Here is an 18,535-nt window from a genome sequence, read left to right on the forward strand (position 1 = left end):
AAAGAAGCTTCCTGGATGAGAAGCAAAATGTCTTTAAAAACAAACAAACCAGGAAGTCCAGGTGCCTCTTGGGACATGCAGCTGCAACGCAGGCAAATCATGATAAACGCAAATCAGGTAAAGGGCGTTTGTGGCTTTATTGGCCAAATTTTCTTCCCCAGAGGTTCCTTCAGCATCTGGATGGGTTAATAAACAAGGACCGATGGCGTAATGCACCTCTGGTCGAGATAGGAATGACAGATGTTTCTAAAGCCAGCAAGGTTCTTCGGTGCCCTCTGAGCAGGAATGTTTCCTTGCAGATGTTTCATGACCCAACTAGGTAACATCATCGGCGATGGAAGGGGATGGGGGTGTGGAGGAGGAAGAAGAGGAGGAGGAGGAGGATTGTGGGATCCAAACAGCTCGCTGAGCCTGGTTGTTCTGTGTGTTTGTTTTGCTTTGATGTTTCATTACCAAACTAGGTGACCACATCAGTGCTAGGAAGGAATGGGGAAGGAATGGGGACTGGGTTAGTGGACACTGATCAGAAGTCCCTTTGTTTGAATAGAATAGAATACAGAATAACAGAGTTGGAAGGGACCTTGGAGATCTTCTAGTCCAACCCCCTGCTCAGGCAGGAAGCCCTATACCATACCAGACAAATGGTTATCCAATCTCTTCTTAAAAATTTCCAGGGTTGGAGCATTCACAACCTCTGGAGGTTCCACTGATTAATTGTTCTAACTGTCTGGAGTTTCTCTCCTTGATTAGTTTCCATATGTTGCCTCTTGTCCTGCCCTCAGGTGCTTTAGAGAATAGCTTGACTCCCTCTTCTTTGTGGCAACACCTCAAATATTGGAAGACTGCTATCATGTGTCCCATAATCCTTTTCATCAATACCCAGTTCGTGCACTATTCTTCATATGTTTCAGCCTCAAGCACCCTAATTCTCTTTGTCGCTCTTCTCTGCTCTCTTTCTAGAGTCTCCACATCTTTTTTACATCGTGGAAACCAAAACTGGATGCTGAATTCCAAGTGTGGCTTTACCAAGGCATTATAAAGTGGTATTAACCCTTCACGTGATCTTGATTCCATCCCTCTGTTTATGCAGCCTAGAACTGTGTAGGCTTTTTTGGCAGCTGCTGCACACAGCTGGCTCCTATTTAAATGGTTGTCCACTAGGACTCCAAGATCCCTCTCACAGTTACTACTATTGAGGAAGGTACCACCTATGCTGTACCTGTGCATTTCGTTTTTCTTGCCTAAATGTTAGACACTAGGCTCTACAGAAGCTTCTCCAAACCGGTGCTTCTTGGGCGTAATGGCTGTATGTCAAGGACTACCTGTAAGGGAACACTCTTTGCAGCTCAGCTAGAATGAGCCATGAGGTGTCAGTCCCTCTTCTTCCAGGGTGTCCCCCACAATCAAATAAACCCCTTTGTCATTCTCTTTGATCCTCGGATGGAGCAAGGAGAGAAACGGCCGGGCCATAAATTCACGGCGTATGATTTATAAAGCTGCTATTGCAAATGATAAATGCTCCAAAGGCTAATTTATACTTTGAAAAGCTACTTTCAAAGCGAAGCTGCCTGCCCATGGCATTCATCACCCATCGTCCTGCGTTGCCTCCTGCCAGCAATGGAGACCCAGAACAGGACGACGGGTCTGAGAATCTTAACGGTCTTCACCAGTGGTGAAATCTAAAATTATTTACCGTCAGTTCTGTGGGCGTGGCTTGGTGGGGGGTCATGTGACTGGGTGAGCGTGGCTATGTAGTCATGTAACTGGGAGATCACAAGACAAGAAACTCACTTGAACAATGTCCTGCTGGAGCAAGGTTGGACTAGATGACCTCCAGGTCCCTTCCAGCCCTGGATTATCCTCTGAAGCTGCGTCTAGTGCCAGGTTTGTAGTCCTTCCTTCTCTTTTCCCCTCCCTCCCTCTCTTTCTTTTTCTTTCTTTCTCTTTCTTTTTCCTTCCTTTTTCTTTCTTTCCCTTTTCTTTCTTCCTTCCTTCATTTCTCCCTTGTTTCTCCTCCCTCTCTCCCTCCTTTCTTTCTTTCTTTCTTTCTTTCCCTTTTCTTCCTTCCTTCCTTCCTCTCCTTTTTCCCCCTTTCTTTCTTTCTTTCTTTCTTTTCCTTCCTTCTTTCTTCCTTCCTTTCTCAGCACCCCCACCCCCATTTTTGGCCCAGTAGGCTTCAGGGAAGCCTGCTGGGAGCAAAAGCAGACCCCCCACCTCCCACCCCTGTGTTTCCGGAGAACCTGTAGTAAAAAAAAAAATGCTTAAAAAGTAAAAAGAAAAAAAGTTCCGAAGATCAGCTGTCTGATGTGCGAACCAGTAGCATTTCACCCCTGGTCTTCACCCAAAAGATATCTAGTAAGAGTTTTCTTGCGTCTCACTTTTAGATGAGAAACATTAAGAAGGGAGAATCCGAAACCAGAAAGAGGGACAAAGGCAAAATAGCATTTTAAGCGAGGATTGAAGAAGTCTGGAAAATCTGAAATATTTTGATCCAAACTCTTTTCGGACGTCGCTTTTTGATTTCAATTCTACTTAGAAATTCAGTGAGATCAAAGATCAGTAAAGGTAAAAGTTTCCCCTGACACATATGTGCCAATCGTTCCCGACTCTAGCAATAGCAATAGCAGTTAGACTTGTATACCGCTTCATAGGGCTTTCAGCCCTCTCTAAGCGGTTTACAGAGTCAGCATATCGCCCCCACAGTCTGGGTCCTCATTTCACCCACCTCGGAAGGATGGAAGGCTGAGTCAACCCTGAGCCAGTGAGATTTGAACAGCTGGACTGCAGAACTGCAGTCAGCTGAAGTAGCCTGCAGTGCTGCATTTAACCACTGTGCCACATCGGCTCTAGGGGGCGGTGCTCATCTCCGTTTCAAAGCCAAAGAGCCAGCGCTGTCCGAAGACGTCTCCGTGGTCATGTGGCCGGCATGACTCAAAGCCAAAGGCGCATGGGACGCTGTTCCCTTCCCACCAAAGGTGGTTCCTGTTTTTCTACTTGCATGTTTTACCTGCTTTTGAACTGCTAGGTTGGCAGAAGCTGGGACAAGGAACAGGAGCTCACTCCATTAAGCGGTGCTAGGGATTCGAACTGCCAAATTGCCAACTGTTTTGATTGACAAGCTCAGCATTTTAGCCACTGAGCCACCGCGTGCCTTAGACATCTGCAGACTTCTCAGAACAAGAGCCAATGAAGCTGAGAAACAGTTCTCAAAGCCTCCTTGATGGAAGCCCCTTAACTATATTTTCACATTTTTTAACATCATAAGAGCAGAAATGCTTCGCTCGGCCGACCCGGAGGAGAACATCTATTTCCACATCTGTCTGCGTCAAGTTCGTTGAGCGTTTTAATTTGGTATTTGTATTTGGTATTTATTAATGCTTATAGGCCGCCCTTTTCCCTGAGGGGACTCAGGGCGGCTTACATAAAATAAGGGGGGGGGGGAGTATACAGACAATAGACACAACAATACATAGAAGTAAAATAGTAAACAACATTCATTCATCATTCGGGTGGGGACAGTTATCTTTGTCCCCAGGCCTGGCGGGCTAGCCAGGTCTTGAGGGCTGTGCGGAAGGCCTGGACGGTGGTGAGGGTACGAATCTCCACGGGGAGATCGTTCCAAAGGGTCGGAGCTACTACTGAAAAGGCTCTCCTCCGTGTAGTTGCCAGTCGGCACTGACTGGCAGATGGAACTCGGAGGAGGCCTAATCTATGTGATCTAATTGGTCGCAGGGAGGTAATTGGCAGGAGGCGGTCTCTCAAGTACGCAGACCCACTACCATGAAGGGCTTTATGAGTGACAAGTAGCACCTTGAAGCGCACCCGGAGATCAACAGGTAGCCAGCGCAGCTCGCGGAGGATAGGTGTTACGTGGGTGAAGCGAGGTGCACCCACAATCGCTCGCGCGGCTGCGTTCTGGACCAGCTGGAGTCGCCGAATGCTCTTCAAGGGCAGCCCCATGTAGAGCACATTGCAGTATTCCAGCCTAGAGGTCACAAGGGCCCGAGTGACTGTTGTGAGGGCCTCCCGGTTCAGGTAGGGTCGCAACTGGCGCACCAGGCGAACCTGGGCAAATGCCCCCCTGGTCACAGCCGTCAAATGGTGGTCAAAAGTCAGCTGTGGGTCCAGGAGGACTCCCAAGTTGCGAACCCTCTCTGAGGGGTATAAAGTTTGACCCCCCAGCCTGAGCGATGGAACACTGATCGAATTATTGGGAGGGAAGCACAACAGCCACTCGGTCTTCTCCGGGTTGAGTACAAGCTTGTTAGCCCTCATCCAGTCCATAACGGCCTCAAGACCTCGGTTCATCACGTCCACCGCTTCATTGAGTTGGCACGGGGCGGACAGATACAATTGAGTATCGTCCGCGTATTGATGGTATCTTATCCCGTGCCTCCGAATGATCTCACCCAGCGGTTTCATGTAGATGTTAAATAGTAGGGGGGATAAGACCGAACCCTGCGGCACCCCATATGTTAGGGGCCTCGGGGTCGATCTCTGCCCCCCCACTAACACTGACTGCGACCTGTCCGAGAGGTAGGAGGAGAACCACCGTAACACAGTGCCTCCCACCCCCACCTCCCGCAGTCGTCGCAGAAGGATACCATGGTCGATGGTATCGAAAGCCGCCGAGAGGTCGAGGAGAACCAGGATGGAGGCATGGCCTCCATCTCTGGCTCTCCAAAGATCATCGGTTAATATTCCCTTTTACAATTAATACCACTTTTTTTTTACAGCTGCCTAGAAAGTAAACCAATTTCAACCCGGGCTTCTTGCTATTGAATTTATTATAAAAAGTTATGTCCTTAAAAACTCCTGTAATGAAAGCGGAGGCACTATGAGATATTAACCCAGAGTTAATGCTGAGGAAGCCGGTTTGAATAATTCAATTCGTGTCACCTTAAGTATCTTTTCAAATGGAATTAACTTTATCTCGGACGCACATTCAAAAAAAAAAAAAAAAGAAAAGAAGAAGGAAAAGAAAAGGAAAAAAAAAAGACTCACGTTCCAGTTACTGATTATTGACTCAGTGAGAGTTCTGTCTTAAATCATTTTGGCACCATTACACACACACACACACACACACACACACACACACACACACACACACACACCATTTCCCACGGCAAAGCTCGGGATCTCAGACGAAGAGAAAAATTGAGATGGAGGCCATCGACTGTGATTCTAAGGCCGTTTGATCTCAGCTCTTGCGTGTATCGGGGCACAACTCTGCAGAGACGAAGCAGAATTGTTGGTGTCCTAAGACTTCGGAGTTTCAAAGAAAATATCTACAGTAGAGAGTATAGAAAAGAGTCAGGTTCTGCATTTAGGCAAGAAAAACGAAACGCACATGTACAGTATAAGTGGTACCTTGCTCAACAGTAGGAACTGTGAGAGGGATCTTGGAGTCCTAGTGGACAACCATTTAAATAGGAGCCAACCGTGGGCAGCAGCTGCCAAAAAAGCCAACACAGTTCTAGGCTACATCAACAGAGGGATAGAATCAAGTTCACGTGAAGTGTTAATACCACTTTATAAGGCCTTGGTAAGGCCACACTTGGAATACAGCATCCAGTTTTTGTCGCCACGATGTAAAAATGATGTGGAGACTCTAGAAAGAGTGCAGAGAAGAGCAACAAAGAGGATTAGGGGACTCGAGGCTCAAACATATGAAGAACAGTTGCAGGAACTGGGGATGTCTAGTTTAATAGAAAGAAGGACCAGGGGAGACATGATAGCAGTCTTCTAATATCTCAGGGGTTGCCACAAAGAAGAGGGAGTCAAGCTATTCTCCAGGACACCTGAGGGTAGAACAAGAAGCAATGGGTGGAAACTAATCAAGGAGAGAAGCAACTTAGAACTAAGGAGGAATTTCCTGACAGTGAGAACAATTAATCAGTGGAACAGAAGTTGCCTCCAGAAGTTATGGGTGATCCAACACTGGAAGTCTTTAAGAAGATGTTGGATTGCTTCCAACGGATCTCCCTGTAGTCTGTGTAGTCACCACACCCATTTGCACCACTCAGGTGACTCCCAAGGACACAGACCAACCTCCAAGTGGCCTCAATGACTCTCTAAAAGGATGCAAATGACCAGCTGCCTGCAAGGAATATAAATCCTCCATTCCACAAACCTAGTCTGTGAGTTTGATATGAAAGCTGGCTGAGTGACTTTGGGCCAACCAGCTGGAGACGGTGAGTTCTAGTTCTGCCTTAGCTATGAAATCCAGTTGGGTGACCCTGGTCCAACCAGCAGGAGATGGTGAATTCTAGTTCTGCCTTAGCTATGAAAGCCAGCTGGGTGACTTTGGGCCAATCACCAGGAGATGGTGAGTTCTAGTTCTGCTGTAGCTATGAAAGCCAGTTGGATGACCCTGGTCCAACCAGCAGGAGATGGTGAATTCTAGTTCTGGCTTATTCATGAAAGCCAGTTGGGTGACTTTGGGCCAACCAGCAGGAGATGGTGAGTTCTAGTTCTGCCTTATCCATGAAAGCCAGCTGGGTGAGCCTGGGCCAACCACGAGGAGACGGTGAGTTCTAGTTCTGCCTTAGCTATGAAAGACAGCTGGGTGACTGTGGGCCATGGTGATATGAACAATTAATATTATTACAAGTGTAAGGACTACTATTATTACATTATTAGAGAAGGTAAAATTGAGAGGAAGGCAAGGTAGAATAGAGAAGTACAAAGACTAAACATGAATGCCAATAGAGAAGGCTGTATAATTATTTTATATTGTTAGGTATATCTTGGTTTTTTCCCTTTTTTTGTTGTGTTTTTCTTTCTGTTTTTAAAGATGAAAATGTTTAATAAAAACTATTTTTTTCTGATAAATAATTTTAATAAGGGAATAACTGAAAATTGGTATATATATGTAGTGACTATTTAGAATATTTTGTTGAAAAATGAAGGAATAAGATTTCTGTTTGAATGTATGATGTACAAGGATAATAATGAACATAAGCATACTTGAGTTGATTGGTGGAATTATGCATAATTGAAAATAATGATATACAAATATAAATGGTTGGCAAAAAAAAAATTTTCTGTCACATGGGGATTATATAAAGGTATACTGTTATCAAATAGACAATCAAGAATGTAAGGGAATTATGATTTATTGGAAAAATAATACTAATCGTAACTGAACATATACTGTACAATGAAAGTGAGGTATTTAGTTATACTAGATGAAAAATCTGAGATGGTAAATGTTATTCGAGAATATGGATGTTAAAATACCTGTAACCAAACGACATGCTGTATGTGATGGGTTTTTTTTATTGTTGTGTGTATGTGTTATCTATGTAATAAAAATAAAAATTTATATTAAAAAAACTATTTTTTTAAAAAAGAAGTCTTTGTTTTTCTTTTTTCTAACTAGTATTGAATAAAAATTAACCAAAGTTACTAATTACTATCAAACTTAAAGTATTGACTAACAATGTAAATATAAGGGTGATATGAACAATTAATATTATTACAAAGGAGACTCACCTGATGTTCCTTCTGCTTAGCTGCCTCCAACTCGGAAAGGGAATGGGTCAGTTTTTCCTGCTGCTCGGAGAGATATTTCTGGTAGAGGCTGAGCAGTTCTTGGCACTCGCGGTATTGGTGCTGCAGGGGTGAGATAACGAGTTAAGGAAAAAAGAACATTTCCAGCGGAGGAAAAAGGCAGGGAAGGCGATGCAGGAGACCCCCTGCTGCTCATTCAGGGCAAATCGGGTAATTTTTGGGACATCTGGAGAAGAAGGGATGGAGAAATGCAACATGAAAGGCTGACCACAAGGAAGGAAGAACATTCTTGGCTTAGAACAGGGACGTCCAAACTGGGGAACTTTAAGACTTGTGGACTTCAACTTCCAGAATTCCCCAGCCAGCCATGCTGGCTGGGGAATTCTGGGAGTTAAAGTCCACAAGTCTTAAAGTTCCCAAGTTTGGACAGCCCTGGCTTAGAAGAAGCAAAGGTTTGGCCAACACAAGTCCGACAAAATGAAATGAAATGACATTCGTGGTTCAGGCTCAGATATACAGAGTCAACCCCACTCCCTTCTAGCACTGAGAATGTTACCTAGTTGGGTTGTGAAACGCCTGCAAGAAAACAACCAAGCTCAGAGAGCATCAAGGAGCCCACAGCTCTATCTTGAACTGCAAATATTTTCTTCTATCCAATCTACTTGTATATGAACAAGAGAGCAAATCCCATTTCTTTTCATGGCTGATGATGTAACCTAGTTGGGTCATGAAACGCCTGCAAGAAAATAACCAAGCTCAGAGAGCATCAAGGATACCACAGCCACACCACCATCACTAGGTGAGTCCTAGTTCTAGCCACATGAAAAGCAGAGGCGGGAGAAAATTACTGACTCAGAAGAAGCAAAGATTTGACCAACACAAGGCCAGCATTTGTAGCAGGGGTGGGTTTCAACCGGTTCGTGGCGGTCCCCGCGAACCGTTTGGTCGGCGAACCCGGAAGTAAGTAACTTCTGGGAACGGCGAAGGGCCCACCCGCCTGCCCGCGCTCCTTACTGGTCTTTGAAGGCTTCTGCGCTTCCACACAGGCGCATGGCACATACAGCACCTGCGCGATTCTCCGCGAGCAGCTGGATGGCACATACAGCGCCTGCGCGAGTCTCCGCGCTAAGACGCATGCGTGAACTGCGCGCGTGCACAAGGATGCCGCCGGCCTCGTTCCAACCGAACCGGTTGGAACAGGATTAGCAACCCACCCCTGATTTGTAGTATGGGCCCAGATATACATAGGTAGTCTTCAACTTACAAACAAAATGTGAAAAAGTTATATTTATATAACTGCTTACCAAGCACATATGGAATAGACTAGAATAGGATAAGAATAGAGTGGAGTGGAATAGGAATAGAATAGATTATCAAGCTCCCACAACTTCTGGTAGCAAGCTGTTCCCCTGGTTCATTGTCCTCACTGTTAGGAGGCTTTTCCTTAATTCAAGGTTGCTTCTCTCCTTGATTAGTTTCCACCCATTGCTTCTTGTCCTGCTTTGGAGAACAGCTTGACTCCCTCTTCTGTGTGGCAGCCCCTCAAATATTGGAAAGATTTCTTGAAAAACAGAAGAGGCTCAAACAGATTTAGAATAACAGAGTTGGAAGGGACCTTGGAGGTCTTCTAGTCCAACCCCCTGCCTAGGCAGGAAACCCTATACCGTTTCAAACAGATGGCTATCCAACATCTTCTTAAAGACTTCCAGTGTTGGGGCATTCACAACTTCTGGAGGCAACTTCTGTTCCACTGATTCATTGTTCTCACTGTCAGGAAATTTCTCCTCAGTTCTAAGTTGCTTCTCTCCTTGATTAGTTTCCACCCATTGCTTCTTGTTCTGCCCTCAGGTGCTTTGGAGAATAGCTTGACTCCCTCTTCTTTAGGTCAGCCCATGAGATATTGGAAGACTGCTGTCATGTCTCCCCTGGTCCTTCTTTTAATTAAACTAGACCTACCCAGTTCCTGCAACCGTTCTTCATATGTTTTAGCCTCCAGTCCCCTAATCCTCTTTGTTGCTCTTCTACTAATTTAAAATGATGTCATTTTTCTGTGGGATTTTTTGAGCTGTGGGTGGGTTTCACTATCCCTCCCCCCCGGCACCTCGCCTCTCCCATCACTGTTTCCATCCTTCCCCGGATCTCAGCGCACAGGATAAAAGGTTGGTCACAGAGACATGAAAAATTAGGCACAAAAAAAAGCTTGTCATATATTCTTATTTAATCATCCTAATTGCTCAAAGCAAACTCCGCTAACTCATGGGGTGAAGAAGGGAAATTAACGTAGGATCAAAATTATTAGAGCTCCCAATAAAACAGCCAAGGAAGGAGAGAAGAAAGAGAAGAAAGGGGGGTAGGAAGGAGGGAGGGAAGGAAGGAGGGAAAGAAGGAGAGAAGGAGAGAAGGAAGGAGGGAAGGAAGGAGAGAAGGAGAGAAGAAAGGAGGGAAGGAAGGAGGGAAGGAAGGAGGGAAGGAGGAGGGAAGGAGAAAAGGAGAGAAGAAAGGGGCAGGGAAGGGGGAAGGAGGGAGGGAAGGAAGGAGAGTAGGAGAGAAGAAAGGAGGGAAGGAAGGAGGGAAGGAAGGAAGAAGAAGTAGGATTGTTGTAAGATAAGATGGATTTATGGGATGGTAAGAAAGCAATTTTCAAGTATATTATCAACTGTAGGGAAAAAATTGTTATAAATACATATTATTAATAAGAGTTATGAGATCATATAATTGTGAATGTATATATGAAATTGATAAAATAAAAAATTGGGGGAAAAAAGTATTTTTTCTGCATATGGGAAGAAGTCAGCTACAATGCTCACTTTTCAATCTCAAATGCAGCACCAAAAATTGGAAATATAGAATAGAATAGAATAGAAAAGAAAAGAATAGCAGAGTTGTAAGGGACCTTTGAGGTCTTCAAGTCCAACCCCGTTTAGGCAGGAAACCCTATACCACTTCTGACAAATGGCTATACAACATCTTCTTAAAGACTTCCAGTCTTTAAGCATTTTACAACTTCTGCAAGCAAGACCTATCACTGATTAATTGTTCTCACTGTTAGGAATTTTCTCCTTAGTTCTAAGTTGCTTCTCTCCTTCATTAGTTTCCATCTGTTGCTTCCTGTCCATCTGCCTTCAGGTGCTTTGGAGAATAGCTTGAGTCCCTCTTCTTTGTCGCAGCCCTTCAAATATTGGAAGATGCTATAATGTCACCCCTGATCCTTAGACATGCCCAGTTCCTGCAACTGTTCTTCATATGTTTTAGTCTCCAGTCCCCTAATCCTCTTTGTTGCTCTTCTCTGCACTCTTTCTAAAAGAGTCTCTGCATCTTTTCTACATTGTGGCGACCAAAACTGGATGCCGTATTCCAAGTGTGGCCTTACCAAGGCATTATAAAGTGGTATCAACACTTCACATGAGCTTGATTCTCTCCCTCTGTTTATGCAGCCTAGAACTGTGTTGGCTTTTTTGGCAGCTGCTGCCCACGGCTGGCTCCTATTTAAGTGGTTGTCCACTAGGACTCCAAGATCCCTCTCACAGTTCCTACTGTTGAGCAAGGTGCCACCGATACTCTCTCTTTCTGTGTCTGTGTGTGTGTGTACACACAAACACATACATACATAAACACACATGCGTATGTATGTACAGTATACATGGTACCTTGCTCAATATATATTAGCTGACATTCTTCCTTGCAAACTCTTGGTTCACGACCACGATGGGGATTAGAATTGCCACTGCTAAAAAGGTTGACCCTGGGCCACTGCGACCGTCATAAATACATGCCAATTGCCAAGCGCCTGAATTTTGATCATGTGACCAGTGGGATTTATTTTCCTTCCTTTCCTTATTTCCTTCCTTCCATTGTCATTCCCATCTCCTCCCTCCCTCCCCTCCCTCTTCCTTCCCTTTTCTCCCTCTCTCCTCCCATCCCTTCTCCCTTTTCTCCCTCTCCCCCTTTCTTCTTTCCTTTTCTCCCTCTCCTCCCTTCCCTCTCTTTCTCTGCCCTTCCTTCCTTCCTTTTCTCCCTCTCTCCTCCCTTCCCTTCTCTCTCCCCTTTCTCCCTTTCTCTCCCCTTCCTTCCTTTTCTCCCTCTCCTCCCTTCCCTCTCTTTCTCTGCCCTTCCTTCCTTCCGTTCCTTCCTTTCCCCTCTCTCCTCCCTTCCCTCTCCCTTTCCCCCCCTCTCTCTCCCCTTCCTTCCTTTTCTCCCTCTCCCTCCTTCCTTCCCTTCTCTCTCCCCTTTCTCCCTCTCTCTCCCCTTCCTTCCTTTTCTCCCTCTCCCTCCTTCCTTCCCTTCTCTCTCCCCTTTCTCCCTCTCTCCCCTTCCTTCCTTTTCTCCCTCTCCTCCCTTCTCTTTCTCTGCCCTTCCTTCCTTCCGTTCCTTCCTTTTCTCCCTCTCTCTCCTCCCTTCCCTTCTCTCTCCCTTTCCTCCCTCTCTCTCCCCTTCCTTCCTTTTCTCCCTCTCCCTCCTTCCTTCCCTTCTCTCTCCCCTTTCTCCCTCTCTCCCCTTCCTTCCCTTTCTCCCTCTCCCTCCTTCCTTCCCTTCTCTCTCCTTCCTTTCTTTTCTCTTCTCTCTCCATCCTTCCTTTTCTCCCTCTCTCTCCTCCCACAGAGATGCTGCCATGTGTGAAAAACGATCCCAAGTCACTGACTTTGGTGCCTTAGTAACTTTCCACAGTCACTAAACCGTTATATCTTTGAATGGCCACTAATAGCTGGTTGCAAATCAAGAGTTACCTCTATCGCCCTGCAACTCAAACCTGTCGAGCACCCAGTACAAAATTTCCCTTTTTTTTTAAACTATAATTTCCAACAAGGGGATAAACCCCTTAAGCAGAAAGCAGGATGTTAATTCAGCCGAAGAAGGAAAGATGCAATGAGATGGAAACAAACAAGGGGGAAAGTAGATGAACGTAGAGTGCCCAGATGCAAATAGAGGTGATTTATTTATCGGGGGACAGGGCGGTCATCCATTTCCTTGACGCCCGGCCCCACATGGGAAGCTGTTGGCGAGCTCCCCACGGTTCCCCAAACGCAGGCTCAGCCTGGCAGATCTTCCGGAGGAGACAGATTTTAGACAGTGATTTAGAGAAACAGACCATGGTGGCCTTTGCGAGGATGTTAGCGCATTTCCCGGAGGAGGACATGAGCAGGCTCCTCACTTCTCAGCGGGCGATTCCTGCTCCAGAATTAGAATTAGAATAAGGTACCTTGGAAGGCACCTTAGAGGTCTTCTAGTCCAACCCCCTGCTTAGGCAGGAAACCCTTCAGACACATGGCTATCCACCATCTTCTTTAAAACTTCCAGTGTTGGAGCATTCAGAACTTCTGGAGGCAAGTTGTTCCACTGATTAATTGTTCTCACTGTCAAGCAATTTCTCCTTAGTTCTAAGTTGCTTCTCTCTTTGATTAGTTTCCACCCATTGCTTCTTGTTCTACCCTCAGGTGCCTTGGAGAATAGCTTGACTCCCTCTTCTTTGTGGCAACCCCTGAGATATTGGAAGGCTGCTATCATGTCTCCCCTAGTCCTTCTTTTCATTAGACACTCTATCTCTCTGTCTCTCTCTCTCTTCCTTTCTGTCTCTTTGTCTGTCTGTCTCTCTCTCCTTGAGCCTGCAAAATCATATCATATATCATATGTTTTAGAATAGAATAACAGAGCTGGAAGGGACCTTGGAGGTCTTCTAGTCCAACCCTCTGCCTAGACAGGAGACCCTATACCATTTCAGACAAATAGTTATCCAACATCTTCTTAAAGACTTCCAGTGTTGGGGGATTCACAACTTCTGGAGGCAACTTCTGTTCCACTCATTCATTATTCTGTCAGGAGATGTCTCCTTAGTTCTAAGTTGCTTCTCCCCTTGATTAGTTTCCACCCATTGCTTCTTGTTCTACCCTCAGGTGCTTTGGAGAATAGTTTGACTCCCTCTTCTTTGTGGCAGCCCCTGAGATATTGGAAGATGATATCATGTCTCCCCTGGTCTTTTCACAAAACTAGCCTGCAACCATTCTTTTATATGTTTTAGCCTCCAGTCCCTTCATCCTCTTTGTTGCTCTTCTCTGTACTCTTTCTGGAGCCTCCACATCTTTTTTACATCGTGGTGGCCCCAAACTGGGTGCAGGATTCCAAGTGTGTCCTCAGTCATGAAAGCCAGCCTTGAGCCCATTATTCTTTCTCAGCCCAACCCACCTCATAGCTTTGTTTAATATATAGACTCTTCCATGAGAAGCAGGCAGACCAAATAAGGGATTTCCTTCCGTTGAAAGAATAACCCTGCAAACCTCAGACTGAGCTTGAATCAAGAAAGAGTCCAGGAAGGTTTAAAGGAGGGAACATCTTCCTGAGGAGCAAACATTACTGTCAACACTGTTATTGACAGGGTGAATTTGGTCCTGTGGTTGTGGGGGAAAACAGGAGGAGGACTAGGTATGTTTGCCACATTGACTATAAAATTACTGGAGGAATATTGAAATATTGAAAGGATGAAGAAGGGAAGGGGGAAAGGGAAAGGAAGGAGAAAGAAAGAGTGAGAAAGAGAGAGGAAGGAAGGTAGATAGATAGATAGATGATAAGATAGATAGATAGATGATAGATAGATAGATAGATAGATAGATAGATAGATAGATAGATAGATAGATAGATAGATAACTGGGGGAATTTTGAAATATTGAAGGGAGGGGAGGAGAGAGGAAGAGAGGAGAGGAAAGGATGAAGAAGGGAAGGGGGAAAGGGAAAGGAAGGAGAAAGAAAGAAGAGAGAGAAAGAAGGAAGGAAGGAAGGAAGGAAGAAAGGAAGGAAAGAAAGAAAGAAAGAAAGGATTACTATTGCTTATTTGATTTTTATGGCTGTCTATCTCATCTAAGCAATAATTCTGGACTTCAGGTAGTTTTATAACTGATTTTTTTTCCTCCCAGGAAACAGAAGGGTCCAAAAATTAGTTCTGATGGTCTCTGAAGGCTTCATCATGTATTTTTTTAAAAAATCCCAGCTGTAACAATCAGTAATTAAATGAATAATAAATGAACACCTTCTTCCCCTGGAGCCAGAGTGACTTTTCCTCTTGAAAATGCCTCTTCGTTTGCAGCCTTCAAGAGTGAAAGGCTGGCCTTTGGAGTACGGAGTGTAGTCCAATTCGTTTCAACCCAAGCGACAGGATGAAATATGAAATATCTAAAAAGCCCTCTGAATTTTCCACCCATCGCTGCCTGCTCAACTTTTGACAGTTCATCAGTCCTGCCTCCACTGTGAGACACAGCTTGGACATATTTGGGAAGATTTCTTTTCTTTTTTTAAAAAAAATATACTTTTTTATTTTCCATTTTCATAACATATAATCACATGTATACTATTACATAGCCAATATCCTATTGTATTAAGTAGTAATTACATCAGTTCCTCTTGCCATCAACGCCCAGGAAGATAAAAACCCAATATTAGCTCTTCTGCTCTCCATACACCTCTTTCTTCTACCTCTCTCCTACCTCCTTTCTTCCCTCCATCATCCTTTTCTACTCTACTTCCCCTTCCTTTCTCCTTCTCCTCTCTCTTCATTCCACTCCTCCTTATTCTCCTCATCTTCCCCCATTACCCTCTCTCCTATCCCTCTCTTCCTATCTTTCTTCTCTCCTCTGTTTCCCACTCTTCCTCTCATTCATTTGGTGTATTTCAGCTTCCTTCAGAAAAGGTAAACAAGCTGTCAGACGGCTGATGGATTGCTGTTCAGACAGTTTAACGCAACCAGGATTCCGGAGCTGTTAACGACCAGTTCCCACCGGCAAGCCCTCCCCCCCCACCGGAAGATTTCTTTTCTTTTAAAAGCAAGGAAACTTGCTATTTCCTAAGCTGCCAAATTGAATAAGAAAAAAAAAATCCAGGGATATAAAGCTTACAGCTGTGTTGGCAAACCAATGGCACGTGTGTCCGAAGTGGCACACGGAGCCATGTCGCCTAGCACCTGTGGCATCACCCATTCCTCTTCAACAGTCAGCTGGCCTTTGTGCTTGCGGCAGTGCTGGTCTTCCATTTTCCGGGGTGAGCATGTGTTATGGCCAGCTGATCACCGCATGCACATGAGTGGCAATAATTGGAAGGCTTGCTGGCTGGAGCGCGCATGCATGCCGAAAACTGCTAGTTCATTTTGTGGTGCGCGCATGCCCTCTGGGCAGCTTCTCTTCCTGGTTGCGGCTGAGACAAGTATGCACACACCTATGAAGTGCTCCCTTTTTGGCACTAGGTGCCACCCATGCACGCACCAAGCTTCGCCATCACTGGCCTACAGCATCCTATTAAAACTAGGAGACCGTGTAAAATGAGAGTTTTGTTTAACTCTAGGCTGCCAATATTATCCATCTCTCTTTTTCTTAGTCTTTTATAATGAATTGAGTTTATAACAGGACTTTTTTCTTTGCTTCCTTCTGAATTTTCACATGAGTAATGCTTTCAGTTACACCTTTCTTATCCCCCCACCCCCACCCCCTTCAGCTTAGCAAACATGAAATAAAAAAAGGTTTCCAGGCTTTAAAATTCGCCTACGTTTAGCTTTGCAGCTGGTAAAGACTCACCAAATACCAGTTGCCAAGAATTTAAAACCGAAAAATGAAGGCAGGAAAGACAAAAAGGCAGAGGAGAAAGCAATATTGTAGTAAGGGTGATTAGATAAACGTATGAAGAGGCATGAGGAATAGGTTTGTGGAAATGGCAGATGAGAAATGGGAATGAGAAATTGACGTAGAGAAGCTACAGAACATACAATTGAGGCAAAGGGAAAAAAATTACAGATGGGGAATTGACTCCCAAAAAATGATAGAATGCGGAATTGACTCAAAGGAAAAATTACAGAATGCGGAATTGACTCAAAGGAGAAATTACGAAATGAGGAATTGACCCAAAGAAGAAATTACAGAATGCGGAATTGACTCAAAGAACAAATCACTGAATGTGGAATTGATTCAAAGACAAATTAAAGAATGCAGAATTGACCAAAAGAGCAAATTACAAGGCACTGCCCGTGGGAAGGGCATTTCCTTGTTTTAAAAACACAGAAGGAATGATGTCCCAAAGGTACTTTTTCAAGAGGCAAATGGATTTTCTGGTTTTTCTTTGAAGATATTTTGCTTCTCATCCAAGAATCTTCTTTAGTTCTGACTAGATGGTGAGGAAGGGAAGGATTTATGTTCCTTGCAGACAGCTGGACATTTGCATCCTTCTTAGTCATTCTGTGTCCTCGGGTCACCTGATTAACAAACCTCCAAGTGGCCTCAATGACTCTCCGTAAGAAGGATGCAAATGACCAGCTGTCTTCCCCACCATCCAGTCAGAGCTGAAGAAGCTTCTTGGATGAGAAGCGAAATGTCTTCAAATGAAAAAAATCGGAAAGTCCAGTTGCCTCTTGAAAATAAAAAAAACACCTATGGCACAACCATGGCCTGGATGATTGAGGATCTCGATAGACAATCAAAGGGTATCGTCTCAAATAACAATCCCAGAGGTGGAGAGATTTCAGCTTCTGGCGCTTTTTTCAATTATTGCCCCCCCTCCCCCGATGCAAACAGAAGAGAATAGACCAGGGCTCTCCAACTTTGGTAACTTAAAGCCTGGAGGATCTCAACTCCCAGAATTCCCCAGCCAGCAAAGCAGGAGGACTTCAACTCCCAGAACCTGTAGCCTGGAGGACTTCAACTCCCAGAATTCCCCAGCCAGCAAAGCTGGAGGACTTCAACTCCCAGAACCTGTAGCCTGGAGGACTTCAACTCCCAGAATTCCCCAGCTAGCAAAGCTGGAGGACTTCAACTCCCAGAATTCCCCAGCCAGCAAAGCTGGAGGCCTTCTACTCCCAGAACTTGTAGCCTGGAGGACCTCAACTCCCAGAATTCCCCAGCCAGCAAAGCAGGAGGACTTCAACTTCCAGAACCTGTAGGCTGGAGGACTTCAACTCCCAGAATTCCCCAGCCAGCAAAGCTGGAGGACTTCAACTCCCAGAACCTGTAGCCTGGAGGACTTCAGGTTGGGGATCCCTGGAATAGACCTTCAGCAGAAAAATGAGGAGAGGAAGATGGGTTGGGGTGTGTGTGTAAGATCCGAGCCTTTTCCCCTTAAACCGCCGAACGTCAGCAGTGAGGAGGCGCAGCTCCTTGCTTGCCACCGTCTTGAAAAGGAAATTAAATTTACATTCCTGGAAGAACTCACGGCGGTGGTATCATAATTAGTTCAGGACTTGATTATCCTTTGAAGTGAGAGGGAAGGGGCCAGGGCGCATACCAATGAAGTCGGTGGGAGTCACCTGCTCGGGTTTCTGGATGTGTTTGGGTGGGTGGGTTGCGAGAGGAAGGGGCTGGGCTCAGGGAAACAAAGGGAAAAGGAAGGATCTCTCCAGCTGGAGAGATCAAATGCCAATCTTTTCTGCTCCCATCTGGCACAAAGACCAACTGGCATCACTTAAGAGGTGCCCTCTCTAATCAAAGGAAGGAGCTGTTTGGGCAAATAACGCTTGGAGCTACTTCTCGGCCACCTGCGCAGGAGAGCAGTTTTCCCTTCCCTTTCCCTTCCCTTCCTTTCTTTCCTTCCCATTTTGTCCCATCCTGTCCCTTCCCTTCCTTTCTTTTCTTTCCCCTTTCCTTTCCCTTCCATTTCCCTTCCTTCCTTTCCTTTCTTTCCCCTTTTGTTTCCCTTCCTTTCTCTTTCTTTCCCCTTTCTTTCCCTTTCCTCCCGTCCTTTCCTTTTCCTCATCTTCTCCTTCCTTTCCCTTCCTTTCCTTTCTTTCTCTTCCTTTCCTTTCTTTCCCCTTTTGTTTCCCTTCTTTCTTTTCTTTCCTTTCTTTCCCCTTTCCTTTCCCTTCCTTTCCTTTTTTCCCCTTCCTTTCCTTTCTTTCTCCTTTCCTTTCCCTTCCTTTTCTTCCCTTCCCCTTTCCCTTCCTTCCCTTCCTTTCCTTTTCCTCATCCTCTCCTTCCTTTCCCTTCCCTTCCTTTTTTGCTTATATCTTCCTTTCTTTTCCTTTCCTTTCCCGTCCTGTCCCATTCCTTCCTTCCCCTCATCC

At 45.1% G+C, this 18,535-nt stretch overlaps 1 protein-coding gene across 1 annotated transcript in view; it reads right to left on the reverse strand.

Moving 5' to 3' along the window:
* Window positions 1–18,535, reverse strand: part of KIAA1328 (KIAA1328 ortholog) — a 188,671-nt gene that overhangs the window by 99,912 nt on the left and 70,224 nt on the right. The window contains exon 6 of the mRNA XM_032212462.1: window positions 7,498–7,625. Coding sequence (XP_032068353.1) covers window positions 7,498–7,625 — 128 coding nt within the window. The remainder of the gene's footprint in view (window positions 1–7,497; window positions 7,626–18,535) is intronic.

This window comes from Thamnophis elegans, chromosome 3 (assembly GCF_009769535.1).
Source record: "Thamnophis elegans isolate rThaEle1 chromosome 3, rThaEle1.pri, whole genome shotgun sequence".
Classification (NCBI taxonomy): Eukaryota; Metazoa; Chordata; class Lepidosauria; order Squamata; family Colubridae; genus Thamnophis; species Thamnophis elegans.